At 36.0% G+C, this 13,295-nt stretch overlaps 1 protein-coding gene across 1 annotated transcript; it reads left to right on the top strand.

The window, feature by feature from the left end:
- Positions 1-2,033: 2,033 nt before the first annotated feature.
- Positions 2,034-2,558, top strand: LOC149563616 (uncharacterized). The gene has a single exon (XM_089828224.1). It carries the CDS (start codon positions 2,034-2,036, stop codon positions 2,556-2,558), a length of 525 nt encoding a protein of 174 aa, XP_089684350.1.
- The last annotated feature ends 10,737 nt before the right edge of the window (positions 2,559-13,295 follow it).

A 13,295-nucleotide genomic window follows, 5' to 3' on the forward strand; every position in this document is an offset into this window, starting at 1 on the left:
CAAATTTCAATCCCATATTGTTATTTCATGGTCATCCATAGAGTGAATTCATTTGTTATTCTTTTACTCTTTTGTTGCTTTTAACTCACAGTTTGAGCTCCTTTATACCTCCATTTTGTGTTGTTGTATAAGAGGTCATGATATTTTTGTTAATGGTGTGAAACATTTTGGTTTATTTTGGAAGTTACTTTAGTTCACATTTTTGACATCCATGAAACCTGTGATCTGAACTCTTCTAATACGATGTTGACGTTTGATTCACATTATGTGCACTCATTTTTTTTTAATGTTTACACCTTTTATTGGATATAGCAGATTTTACATTTTGCTCGCATTCTTGATAGTTGAAAACTTGCACACCTTGGTTTTGATAATGACAACATTTCTGTATTATTACTCTATGTGCTTGAAATTTATAATAGCATAACTAGTACATTATTATTTCTTGTTATCTAGGCATCTAGTTCATTAGTTGTTCCCTGGGGCTATCATCATGGAGATCATAGATGTTGGCCCATTTAGTCAACAGCTGTCAGGGTTAAATTCCATAAGTTAACAATACATAGAAATTTAAAATTACACTTATATTAGATGGAAAGGGTGCTTGATACTCATATATTACCATTGGACGAATGCTAGATATGAATAATTTCTTTCCTAATGTAAAGAATTTCAGCATGTCGTACTGCATACCATGCATAGAACTTACATTAATTTAACTACTACAAAATGAAAAAGCAATTAACTGTACAATCGGAGGAAATTGTTTCCTATTTCCTTCCGATAATTTGATGTGAGTTTCGTTTATTCATGTCTATCTTAGTCAAAGCATTTTAAATATTTGACATGACAGAAATCCAGAGGAATTTGAGCGTCCATTTTCACATAAAATTTCTGACATGTATTGGAGAAATTTGTGAGAAGATCAAAGATTTTGGAGTGCATGAAAGAGTGGCAGAGAATGTGTCAGGCATCTCGGCAAACGTAAGTGAAATCGTCATATTAATATAGATTGAAGTAGGATCCACGTCATGGAAATGTTGGCGTGACGGAAAAGCAAATAAAGTCAGACATGGAAATCTGAAGTGAAGACAAACTTTTGGGATGGGAAAAACCATCCACGAGTCGCGTGAAGGATGACCAAGTCATTTTGAAATATTAGAGATACAATGTCATTCTCCATCGACACCTTTTAAAAGTTTTCAAATTATAGTTTTGAAGAAAGTTGCACAATGTTGACTCAACTGCGGAATTTTAAAGAAAGGTTTACTTAGGAAATTCGGGTTTGTCTAATCCTCAGTATAGTTAGGAAATGCAGCATAAAAGTAGACATACGTACTATGAGGAGGGGCCCCGCTCCAACAAGAGAGAAAATGTGCTCTTTGACTGTTATCTTTATTTACTTTTAAAGCGTTCTGTGAGTTGCTTGGGGAAGTGAGGGAAATGAGTCTGTTGTCGATTATGTTTGTATTACTGCAATTCTTGGTTGGTGATTGGTCCCTTTGTACTAAATGTACTATTTTTAGGTGAGCAGTTATTGAAAGTTATAGTGTCAGACCACCTTGCACTCTACAAATTCTACAAAGAACTTTATAAAAATAAAATAGTACTTTAGACTCTTTACTCACTCACAGTGAACCACCAAATTTTTTATTGTAAATTTTGACATTACAGATGTCCAAAACAACTGCTCAGTTGATTTTCTAGTGAAAACTACATCTGATTCCTCCGCTCTTCCCACCGAACTCTCCATTACGATTTCACTCACGTCAATGCTTGTGGACTTTGTTTTCTTGTCGCGCACGCCAATGTTCCATATTACACGTGGGTCCTACTCATACTCTCTCCATATCTATCATTGTGACGATCTCGCTTAGGTTTCCATACTCTCTCTCCATCACTAGTGACGATCTTGCTTCCGTTTCCATACTCTCTTTTTCACTTGAAATTCTATTCCTATAAAAAGCACAAGAAGAAAAGTTAAATGGATACTCAAGTCCAATCATTCTCTCCATTTCCGAAATCAGTTGTAAATGGGGAGCGCTATATCTTCTTCTCCTCCTTACCCTCAAAATCGTCCCACTGCAAAGATAATTCTGGATGATGGTTCGCTCCGAGAATATGAGCATCCAGTGAAGGTAGCTCAAGTTTTAACACCAGGCTTCTTCCTCTGCCTTTCCGACTCCATCAATTTTAATCAGCATTTGTCCCCTCTTGCCCCGCACTACGAATTGCAACTGGATCGCCTTTATTTTCTCCTTCCATTGATAAAACTGAAATGCCCATTACTGCCTTCGGAGATGGCTTCCATGCTCGTAAAATCAGCCGCTGCCTTACAATCAAAGCAGAACAAACACACAAGTAGCAGAAAACGCCGAGGTTCTAAAGTGATGCAAGAAATGGGTGGACACCAAATCGAAAAATCAGATTTTAATCTATTTAATGAAGTTCAGATTTCGGCAGTGGAGTCGAAGAGGATACCATTGCCAAGGACTAACAAGCATAATCAGTCATGGAGAAGCAAACTGGCCCCAATACCAGAGGCATTTGCTTCTTGACTCATTACCTGCATTCCACGACTTCTTCTCGGGTATTTTTCTCACATTTTCAGCAAAAAATGGATTTCCCCTGAGTTTCGGCCATTGCAAATATTGGAAAAGTTTTGGTTAATAGATTAATAGAGAGCAAAGAACGCTAGTTTCCTCAAGATGTGCAGTGCAAAGCGAGAATTTTCAGAGGTATCAGACTAATGAAGGCATTACCGCATGCTCCAATTCGCCATCACTGAAATGTGAAAAATCAACCACTGTACTGCCGATAAGAGTGAAGTTTTGTGTACAAATGCTATGAAATATCCTGCTTTGCAAATGAAATGTATATGTTTTATTCGTGTTAAAGTACATCCTTACCATATGGAAAATTTGTACTTTCATGCTTTTGAGAGATGAATAGTTAAACCGAAGCAAAATTTGGGGTTTTTAAATAACGAACTTGTATGTCTTTGAATATAATCTTAACACGTGAAATGTAGAGTTATTGGCCCCATTGTCTGCTACTCTTGCTTGCACTCCCAAATTACTTCTCCTCGGGAATTTCAGTTGATATCTATGCACTTTTGAGTAAAATTGGATGTTTAAATCCTCTCGGTTTCTGCCATGGCAAATACCTGAAATGCTTCGAGTGAGATAGGTATGAACAAGCAAAACTCACAGAAAACGATAGGAAAGCAATAGAAAACAAATTCCTCAATTGTTCAGGCACTAATTCAAAATTTTGATTCCTTTTGGATTAGGATGGCATTATGGCATGCTTAAATTTTCTGTAGATATTTCTTATCTTAGAGTGCAATAGGCTCCAATTCGGCAATCTCATAAACCGTAAATCTTAAGTATATAACAAAATACATTTAACATTAATATACATAACAAAATATCTTATTACAAAACAGTAAATCTGATAAGAAAATTCAGCCATGCTATATATTAACTGTCTAATCATAATCAGACATCTAAAAGACAGCGACTACCATGGTTCAGTTTACATACCCAACTTTACAACACAGACATGGCCGTGCCAAAATAGCCAATGTGCTTTTGAGACTTATGACTGATATTTCCATTTTATTTTGACTTGGTCAATCATCACGTGCTTTGTCCGACTTTCTTGGGATGTTTGGGAGGGTCAAGGTCCCGGATTCCTCCACTCCATCTATTACGATTTCACTTACGTCACCCATGCAACCGATCTTACTTTACTCTTTTCCTCTCCGCTGGTCGTCGTCGTCGTCGTCATCGTCATCATCCGATAGGCTATTGTGGGTTGAAAACAACCGGATTTTCGTCATTCTCATATGTCTGTCAAATATATTACTGGTTGCTGGAAACTATCATTAAAACAAATTACCAAAGAAAAACTCACCTCCAACTTTTTGGGTGTGTTTCCAGTGCTGTGTGATTAAGTTGTAAACGTATTCAATAAGAAAGACGTAACCAGATAGCATAATTGAAATATGTAACTGTAACTATTATTTACAGCGGTGACAGATAGAGATAGAGTTTTGTGTGAATGAAATGACGACTGGCAGATACACCACATCACCACTAAGGCCTGGTTGGTTGCTGGAATAGGGATAGGAAATTAGGAATATGTTTTGTTTCTTTGTTTGGTACGTCAAATGGAAATAGGGAATAGGAATACATATTCCCATTTTGCTCCTAAAAGGAGCATATGTCCTATTCCAAATCTCATTTTTCCAAATTGTATAATCTTTTAAAATCCGTGCTTTAGATAAGTTACAGGGTAAACTGTAGTGAAACTCACAAATAGTGTTACAGTTGCATGTCGTGCTTCTTCTAATGGGAAAATAGGAGCCGAGCTCCTCCGAACAATGCCACCATACATACGATCGTTCCAATTTTACCTTCTTGTAAACATGTTCTCTTACAAATTACTCACTGATAAACCATGATAAACAAACTTTGGATCCATGCAGCCATGGTTGCATATCTTCTCGACCTTGTGCACTGGGTCCAGAATACTTTGCAATGGATAAGCTTCCTCCAGGGTTTTATATCAGGCGTTGATAGGTTTTTGATTCGCTTCTTCATGCTCTTAACCTAATACTAAACTTATATCAATTGACTTGTTTGCTAATGTGACTATTTTCATTAAGCTTTTTATGCATACAAGAGCTCGGAAGAGCCTTGGTAGACTTTGGGCATTTTGATGTAGAGACAGTGGTAAGAAATATATACACCCTTTTCACAAGAAGTGAACTTCCAATGGCGATGTGATTGAAGAAGAGGTGTAGCAATCACACAAACTTTGTGCCTAAATTTATGAACAAGTCACATCTTATCCCCCAGTATAGGGCAAGCTTAAATAGAAACCAATTTACCCTGCAGACAACAAATTGTAAAAAGTAATGTTTTGAGCCTTCTCGATAGTCAAGCATAAGATGGGGAGAGGAGAGTTCTTAGCCTTCTTGACAGTCCCGAGGTTCTCATCTTCAGATTGGCTGAAGTATTAGAGCTACAAATCTCCTATTCCTTATTCTAATTCTAATATAACCAGACAAGAGACTATATATTTTCGGAACGGGTTAAACATCACACACTAAGCTCAATTCCTAGACCAAAAGTGTTAAATAGTCAAAGTTGACCTTTTTTTTTAGCATAGTTACTAGAAATGAGAAATGAGAAACGTAATGACAACAACTCAATGTGACAAGAAAAGAATATATATATATATATATATATATATATATATATATATATATATATATATATATATATATATATATATATATATATATATATATATTCTTACATATACTACATAGTTAAATACTGATAGCAATGTTGCAATTTGACTTCGTTGTGAAAATTATCTTCTACTTATCAACCAATATAAGTACATGTTCTTGAATATTTATTTTTCTAATTAAATAATAATTTACTTTTAAGAAGTTATTAGCTAATATTGATAATAACATGTACTTCTATTGACTAATAAATTTTTAAAAGTAAATAACTAGTTAACTAATCTAAACTAAATGATTTTAAAACTAAATTTAAAACATCTAGCATTACAATTATGTTTCTGTAGTCCTCAAAATTGAGAAAATAGGCATTACATTTATACTTTTGCAATTTGATTGAGAAAGAAACAATATTTGTTTACATTTAATTAAAATTGCCCCACTCAGAAATGACTGTTTTGTGACGGGAAACCCGTTTCAGCTGTCAAAACAGGAAATGCAAGTCTCTTGTCACGTTTCTGGCAACTATGATTTTCAATCAAATTCCAGGTGAACCAAATGGGTCTGGATTTGCAATTTTCTATTCCCATTATCAATCTCCATTCCCATTCCCATTCCCAATTCTAAATTTCCAATTCCTATGCTAGCAACCAAACATACCCTAAATGTATTGGGTTTAATAAATAGAACAAATTTTGACATCTACACCACCAAATTTGGCTGTGGGGATGCTCATTGGGAATGATTGGCTTTCCTATTTTGAAACCATAAATATCTATTTAACCGCCATTTTATGTGTCATTCCCAAATATAGCCTCCAATTTTAGTTCAAGTATATGACCTCGATCTATTTGGAAATCATTCATATTTCTACCATGTTAACTGATAACACACCATCATATAATATGCTACATATTTTGTATATCATGATAAACCCAAATAAGTAAGATATATCATGAAGAAATCTTAAGATTTATATGGCACCCCAATAATTTATGAGGAAGAAAAATAATATACAAAACTAATTGTAGACATAGATTTATAAGGATTGTGCCACTTAAGGGTAAATAAAAATTGTGAATAAAAGTTCTAGCAGTTTTTGCTTTCACGTGATTTGTAACTGATTAGAAATGTAAAAACATTTCCAAACTATCCAAAAAAATACATTTTTCCCCCTGATTGCATATGAAAGATTACAAAATCATATAATATCTAAGTTGGGCACACAAAAGCATGTGCTAGCCAGCTTTAAAATCTATCAACAATTTATACCTCTAAAGTAAATTGACACGATGGGATCAACCAGTACCGTAAATGACACAAAACCAAAGAAAATAAATGGATTATGGCTTCCATGATATACCTATTAATAACAATGATATTGGCAAGAATGAGGACTACAATATTGCTATTAGGATTTAACTATGTGATTTCGAGTCAAACTCATTGATCCATGATTCATGAGTAGTGATTCAACATGAATCCATCTCTCATGAGAATAAATGGAACACTCAGCACTCATTATATTTAGGTGATTCTCACAGGGGTGAAGCACCAGGACTTCTCGAGAGGTCACCCATCCTAGTACTACTCTAGCCTAAGTGTGCTTAACTATGAAGTTTCCTCCATGGTTAAACCCAAAGCTTGCAACCCCATTTGCAAAACCTTCATCAAGTTTTGTGCCTTATGAACCACTCATTAGCAAGGCCCTTAAGCTCATCAATTGATAAGTAGGAGATAATTTCCACAACAAGTCAAATTGTGATATTGCTATCAGGATTTAACTGTGTGATTTTGAGTCAAACTCATTGACCCATGATTCATGAGTAGTGATTCAACATGAATCCATGTCTCATGAGAATAAATGGAACACTTAACACTCATTGGATCTAGGTGATGCTCATAGGGATGAAGCACCAAGACTTCCCAAGAGGTCACCCATCCCAATACTACTCCAGCCTGAGTGCACTTAACTATAGAGTTTCCTCCATGGTTAAACCCAAAGCTCGAAACCCCATTTTCAAAACCTTCACCAAGTTTTGTGTCTTATGAACCACTCATTAGAAAGCCCCTTAAGCTCATCAATTGATAAGTAGGAGATAATTTCCACAGCAAGTCAAATTGCGATATTGCTATTAGGATTTAAGTGTGTGATTTTGAGTCAAACTCATTGACCCATGATTCATGAGTAGTGATTCAACATGAATCCATGTCTCATGAGAATAAATGGAACACTTAAAGCTCATTGGATCAGGGTGATGCTCATAGGGGTGAAGCACCAAGACTTCCCGGGAGGTCACCCATCCCAATACTACTCCAGCCTGAGCACACTTAACTACAGAGTTTCCCCCATGGTTAAACCCAAAGCTTGCAACCCCATTTGCAAAACCTTTACCAAGTATTGTGCCTTATGAACCACTCATTAGAAAGCCCCTTAAGCTCATCAATTGATAAGTAGGAGATTATTTCCACAGCAAGTCAAATTGCGATATTGTTATCAGGATTTAACTGTGTGATTTCGAGTCAAATTAATTGACCCATGATTCATGTGTAGTGATTCAACATGAATCCATCTCTCATGAGAATAAATGGAACACTTAGCACTCATTAGATCTAGGTGATTCTCATAGGGGTGAAGCACCAAGACTTCCCGAGAGGTCACCCATCTCAGTACTACTCTAGCCTAAGCACACTTAACTACAGAGTTTCCTCCATGGTTAAACCCAAAGCTTGCAAACCCATTTGCAAGACCTTCACCAAGTTTTGTGCATTATGAACCACTCATTAGATAGCCCCTTAAGCTCATCAATTGATAAGTAGGAGATAATTTCCACAACAAGTCAAATTGCAATATTGTTATCAGGATTTAAGTGTGTGATTTTGAGTCAAACTCATTGACCCATGATTCATGAGTAGTGATTCAACATGAATCCGTGTCTCATGAGAATAAATGGAACACTTAAAACTCATTGGATCCAGGTGATGCTCATAGGGGTGAAGCACCAAGACTTCCCGGGAGGTCACCCATCCCAATACTACTCCAGCCTGAGCACACTTAACTACAGAGTTTCCCCCATGGTTAAACCCAAAGCTTGCAACCCCATTTGCAAAACCTTCACCAAGTTTTGTGCCTTATGAACCACTCATTAGAAAACCCCTTAAGCTCATCAATTGATAAGTAGGAGATAATTTCCATAGTAAGTCAAATTGTGATACTGCTATCAAGATTTAACTATGTGATTTTGAGTCAAACTCATTGACCCATGATTCATGAGTAGTGATTAAACATGAATCCATCTCTGATGAGAATAAATGGACCAACCATGTTATTTCATTTTTCCACCTTGGGGACTCTTCATGCATTTGACCATATCATTTAACTAACTCGTCATCTTTTTAAAACTAACCACGATGGTTAAAAAAAATGTTAGCTTTAACTATGATATTAACTCCCAACTGCACATGCCTTTCCTATTAAACTAGGCCCACGGGGATATGTGTCCAATCCTCGCTATGTCACTATAACTAAAGGTTAATCTTTTTCCCATAGGGAAATAATGAGATACGCCAATTTTCCTTCATCCGATAGAAAAATATAAACTAGCCCATCAACCATGTAGTCAACACTATTGACCAATAGAAAACCCACTGACCTACCATGCTACTCTGACATATCTATGCTAGTCTTGACAAGTTCTAACACTGTCCCACTTTGTGGCCCATAAGAGAATTGACCTCAATAATTCCACATGTCAAGTCATCACTATGTCACATAAAATAGCTTCCTTGCATCTTTGCAGAGCAACATATTGATGACCGTAGATCATTTTTTATCTAATGATAAATAGAAACATGTGATCCACTGAAAACCTGTGTCAATAACTTAGCCAGTGAAGTGTCTTTTGTATGCTAGGTCAGTCCTTCTAATCACCTCATCACATTACCTTGTTTGTGGCCCATAAGGAAGATAGGAGCCACATGACACATGGCAGTGAGGCACTTTCTTGTAGTTTGACATATCTGAGAATGTGGAAAAGTGCTAGTTGTTGATCTTTGTAAGATCTGGTAGAGTGTGAAATACAAACCCACAAAGATATTAAATTAGATAAACTCTTAGGAAAAAAGGTGATAACCTAAGGTTTTAATACAAAGTATTTTTGTGCCCTATTATTTTAATTGTCAAATGTGTGAACATTATTATGTTTGAATTCAAATATGGCAATTTTGGTGAGAAGGAAAAAATGACCAGCAATTTTGGAAACTTAGGGGAGATGCAAGCCAACTATGCATAGACTAGTAGCTTGCACATCCATTGGGAGATAGAGTCATAGAAATCGTGAAGATCTATCTAGAAAAACCCTAAAATCACCATCTACAACTAAAACTAGGAATCAAAATCCTCTACAACCTCTGCAAAAAAATACATTTGCTTATGCACTTCTTAGAAAACAAGAACAACAGGAAGCAAACTAAACTACTATGTACATGAAACACTTATCTTTCATTAGAAGCAGGACTTAAGATATATTCCATTAACTGGAATATGCAAAATTTCATCATTAGGCCTGCTTAACTGAAAAGCATTGGCCTACTTGCAACTGATAACCACATAGGGACCACTCCATAGTGCATAAAATTTTGTATTTCCTCCTTAGTTTTTCCCTTTCCGCATCCCACTTGAGCACAAGGTCACCCTCTTTGAAAGTTTTGAACCTTGCCTTCTTATCAAAGATCTTTTTCACCTATTGCTAATGTGCTTCTAGGGTCTATATGGCTTGATTTTTTTCTCCTCTAACTCCATTAGTTGTGCTATTCTTATAGATATAACATCATCTTCAATTAGTTCCAATTGATGGGCTAGTCCAATAGAAGGAAATTCAAATGAAATAGGAAGCCTATTTTCTCTGCCATATATCAACATGAAAAGAGAATTTCCTATGGCCCTCTTAGGTGTTATTTTGTCATTCCACAGTGTTGTTTTCAACTTTTGATGCCAATGCCTTTGATTGTCCTCTATAGTCCTTTTCATAATCCTAATTAGGTTCTTGTTAGATGGCTTAGCTATTCCATTTCCCTGAGAATTGTAGTTTGAGGAAGTGCTCAAGTAGATATTATGACCAACTACCCATGCACAAATCTAGGCTCCTACAAAATATTTTGCATTATCTAAAATAATGGTTGAAGGGGCACCAAACCTAGTCACAATTCCATCAAGGAATTCAACAACTAAATATTATATGGCATCCTTCAAAGCAAGTACCTCTATCCACTTGGTGAAGTAATCTGTAGTAGCCAGGATCCATCTATGACTAAAGTTAAAAGGAGGATTGACAGGTCCTATGAAATCCAATCCTCATTGAGAAAAAGGTTGATCAATTTGAATAGGATGAAGTAGAAGGGCCAGAAGACTCTTAGCAGAAAAGAAAGCACATTTTTCACACTTTCTCACATACCTATGACAATCATGGAGCAAGGATGATGAGTAGTAACCAGCTTTCTTGATCTTCATTGCATTTTTCCTTGTCGACAAGTGGCCACCATCATGACCATCATGAAGCTCTTTGATGACTCTTTCGACTTGGTCTATATCAATGCATCTCAATAGGGCTCCACTGAAATCCCTCCTAAAAAGGATACCATCAACAATGAGATAAGGAATTGACTGCAACCTGTACTATCTTCTTTTAGCTCTATCCAATCCTTAAGGATATCCATTTATTGAAAAGAAGGTTAACATATCGTCCATCCAATTCCTTGGATTATCATTTCTTGCCTCTTGTTGTTCTATTAGTACCAAAGCAACTTCCTCATTCGGCTCCTGAGATGAGATCATCTATTTGCACAATCCTTTCCCTCTTAAAAACTTGGTGATCTAGATGTCAACATCATACTCCATTGCCTTAGTGACCCATCAAGCTCTTTTCTCATTAATATCTTTTCTCAAAAGAAAGTCCTTTATACTTGCATGAGGCACTAGCAAATGGATCTTGTTGTGTAATATAAGGTGCCTAAATTTCTTCAAAGCTCTTATGACTGCAAGGGCTTTCTTTTCTACATAATTATACTTGTCTTCATATTCCTTAGATCCTTCAATGAAGAAAGAAATGGGTTTCTCTTCATTCTTATCATTTTCTTGAGTCAAGACAACAAAAATGCTTGATTCACCACCGAAGGCATAAATAATGAAATTCTTTTCAAAATTTGGATTGATGAGAGTAGAGGCTGAGGCTATGGATGCCTAGATCTCTTCGAAACTTTCTTTCCCTTCCTTGGTCCATGAAAAGGCCATATTCTTCTTAAGCATAGTTGTAAGAGGTTTCGCCATGGTAGAAATATTAGGGATAAATCTCCTCACAAAATTTATTCTACCAAAGAAACTTTGTAGCCCTTACTTGTGGCAAGGAAGGGAGAGAGCAAGAATAGCTTTAGTTCTTTTAGGATCAATGATTAAACCCTCCTTAGATACAATGTGTCCTAACAATTTCCCTTGACCGATGGAAAAGACAAACTTGCTTTGATTTAAGGACACACCAAACTCTCTACATTTGAGATGGCCAAAGTGATCTATCACACTCTTAGAATATATTGTAATATCATCAAGATAGACCACTACAAAATTTTCAATCTTTTTCTTGAAGGCCATCTCCATTGACTTCTAAAAGGTGACACCTACATTTGTTAGCCCAAATGTCATCTTACTGTAAGCATAAGTGCCCCACTTTGTGGTGAATGTAGTCTTGTATTTACTAGACTCTTTGACCAACACTTGGTTATAACCAGAGAATCCATCCAAGAAAGAGAATCTCTCCAAACCAGTAACCTTAGACAGGATTTGCTCTATGGAAGGAAGGGGATGATGATCCTTAAGGGAGACTTAGTTAAGATCCCTAAAGTCCAGACACAATTTGATTTCCATATTTCCTCACAGGAAAGGTTTTCTACCCATGAAGAGTGCTTGATAGGAAAAAAAATATTAGCCTCAATCAACTTGGATAGCTCTTTTCTCATTAATGTCTCAATCTTGGGATTCACTTGCCTCTACTTTTGTCTTATTGGTTTGGCATTATCAACTAAGTCTATGGTATGTTGAAAAAAACTTGGATTAAAACCATTTAAATCATCATATTTCTAAGCAAATATATCACTAAATTCTTGAAATAGATGAACAAAAATTCCTTGCTCAATTTCAAAACATACCTTCCCTATGTTCAAGGTCTTTCCTTCAGCAACCACAACTAGTGTGTAATCATCTTTCTTGAAACAAGGTTCATGCCTCCATCTCTTGCTTGGTCATTAGGATTGAAGATGCTCTCTAAGATAATGAGACCCTTTCAGTGTGTTGGAATTGAGATTTATGATTTGATCTCCATATTGGTCATGCAACCTTTGCTAATTTCTCTCTAAAAAAATTGCTTGATTTTGCAAGAAAATTATAATTTGTTCATCAAACTAAAACACTTGCCAATCGGCATTATATTATAAAGAATAATAGGTCTAACCACCACTTCTAATTTGCTGGTTCTTTTCATCATCAAGGCTCATAGGAACATCATAAGATGCACCCACTACTGCAAGTCTATTAGCATATCTATTTTCTTTCTTAGGGATTTTTTTGTTGGACTAACTGTAAATGTTCCCCTTTGAGATTCGTGACATAGCTTAACTACCTCCTATTTTTTATAAGTCTAGTGGTTGTATCAGGCATTAATAGGTCAATCTTTTAGTGCGATGATGACCCTAGCTTGTAAAAATTGGTATTAGAGCTTGGTCACAGGTTCACATATCCTTGGCTAATGCTAAGGGGGGGATTGTTGGACTAACTCCCAATGTTCTCCTTTGAGATTTGTGACATGGTTTAACCCACTCCTATGTTCTATAAGTCTAGTGGTTGTATCAGGCATTAACAAGTCAATCTTTTGGTGCAATGATAATTCTAGCTTGTAACATCTTTGAATATTAAATGAATTTAAACCTTCAAGAAAATCCCATACCCTATGTTTATAAGACTTTAGCAAACCATTCTTAGTAGCATTCT

Source organism: Cupressus sempervirens, chromosome 4 (assembly GCF_028749045.1).
Source record: "Cupressus sempervirens isolate cs-2001-9-10 chromosome 4, ASM2874904v1, whole genome shotgun sequence".
Lineage (NCBI taxonomy): Eukaryota > Viridiplantae > Streptophyta > Pinopsida > Cupressales > Cupressaceae > Cupressus > Cupressus sempervirens.

Excerpts from the sequence above, each read along its gene's own strand:
- LOC149563616 (XM_089828224.1), top strand. The coding sequence starts at position 2,034 with ATGGGGAGCGCTATATCTTCTTCTCCTCCTTACCCTCAAAATCGTCCC.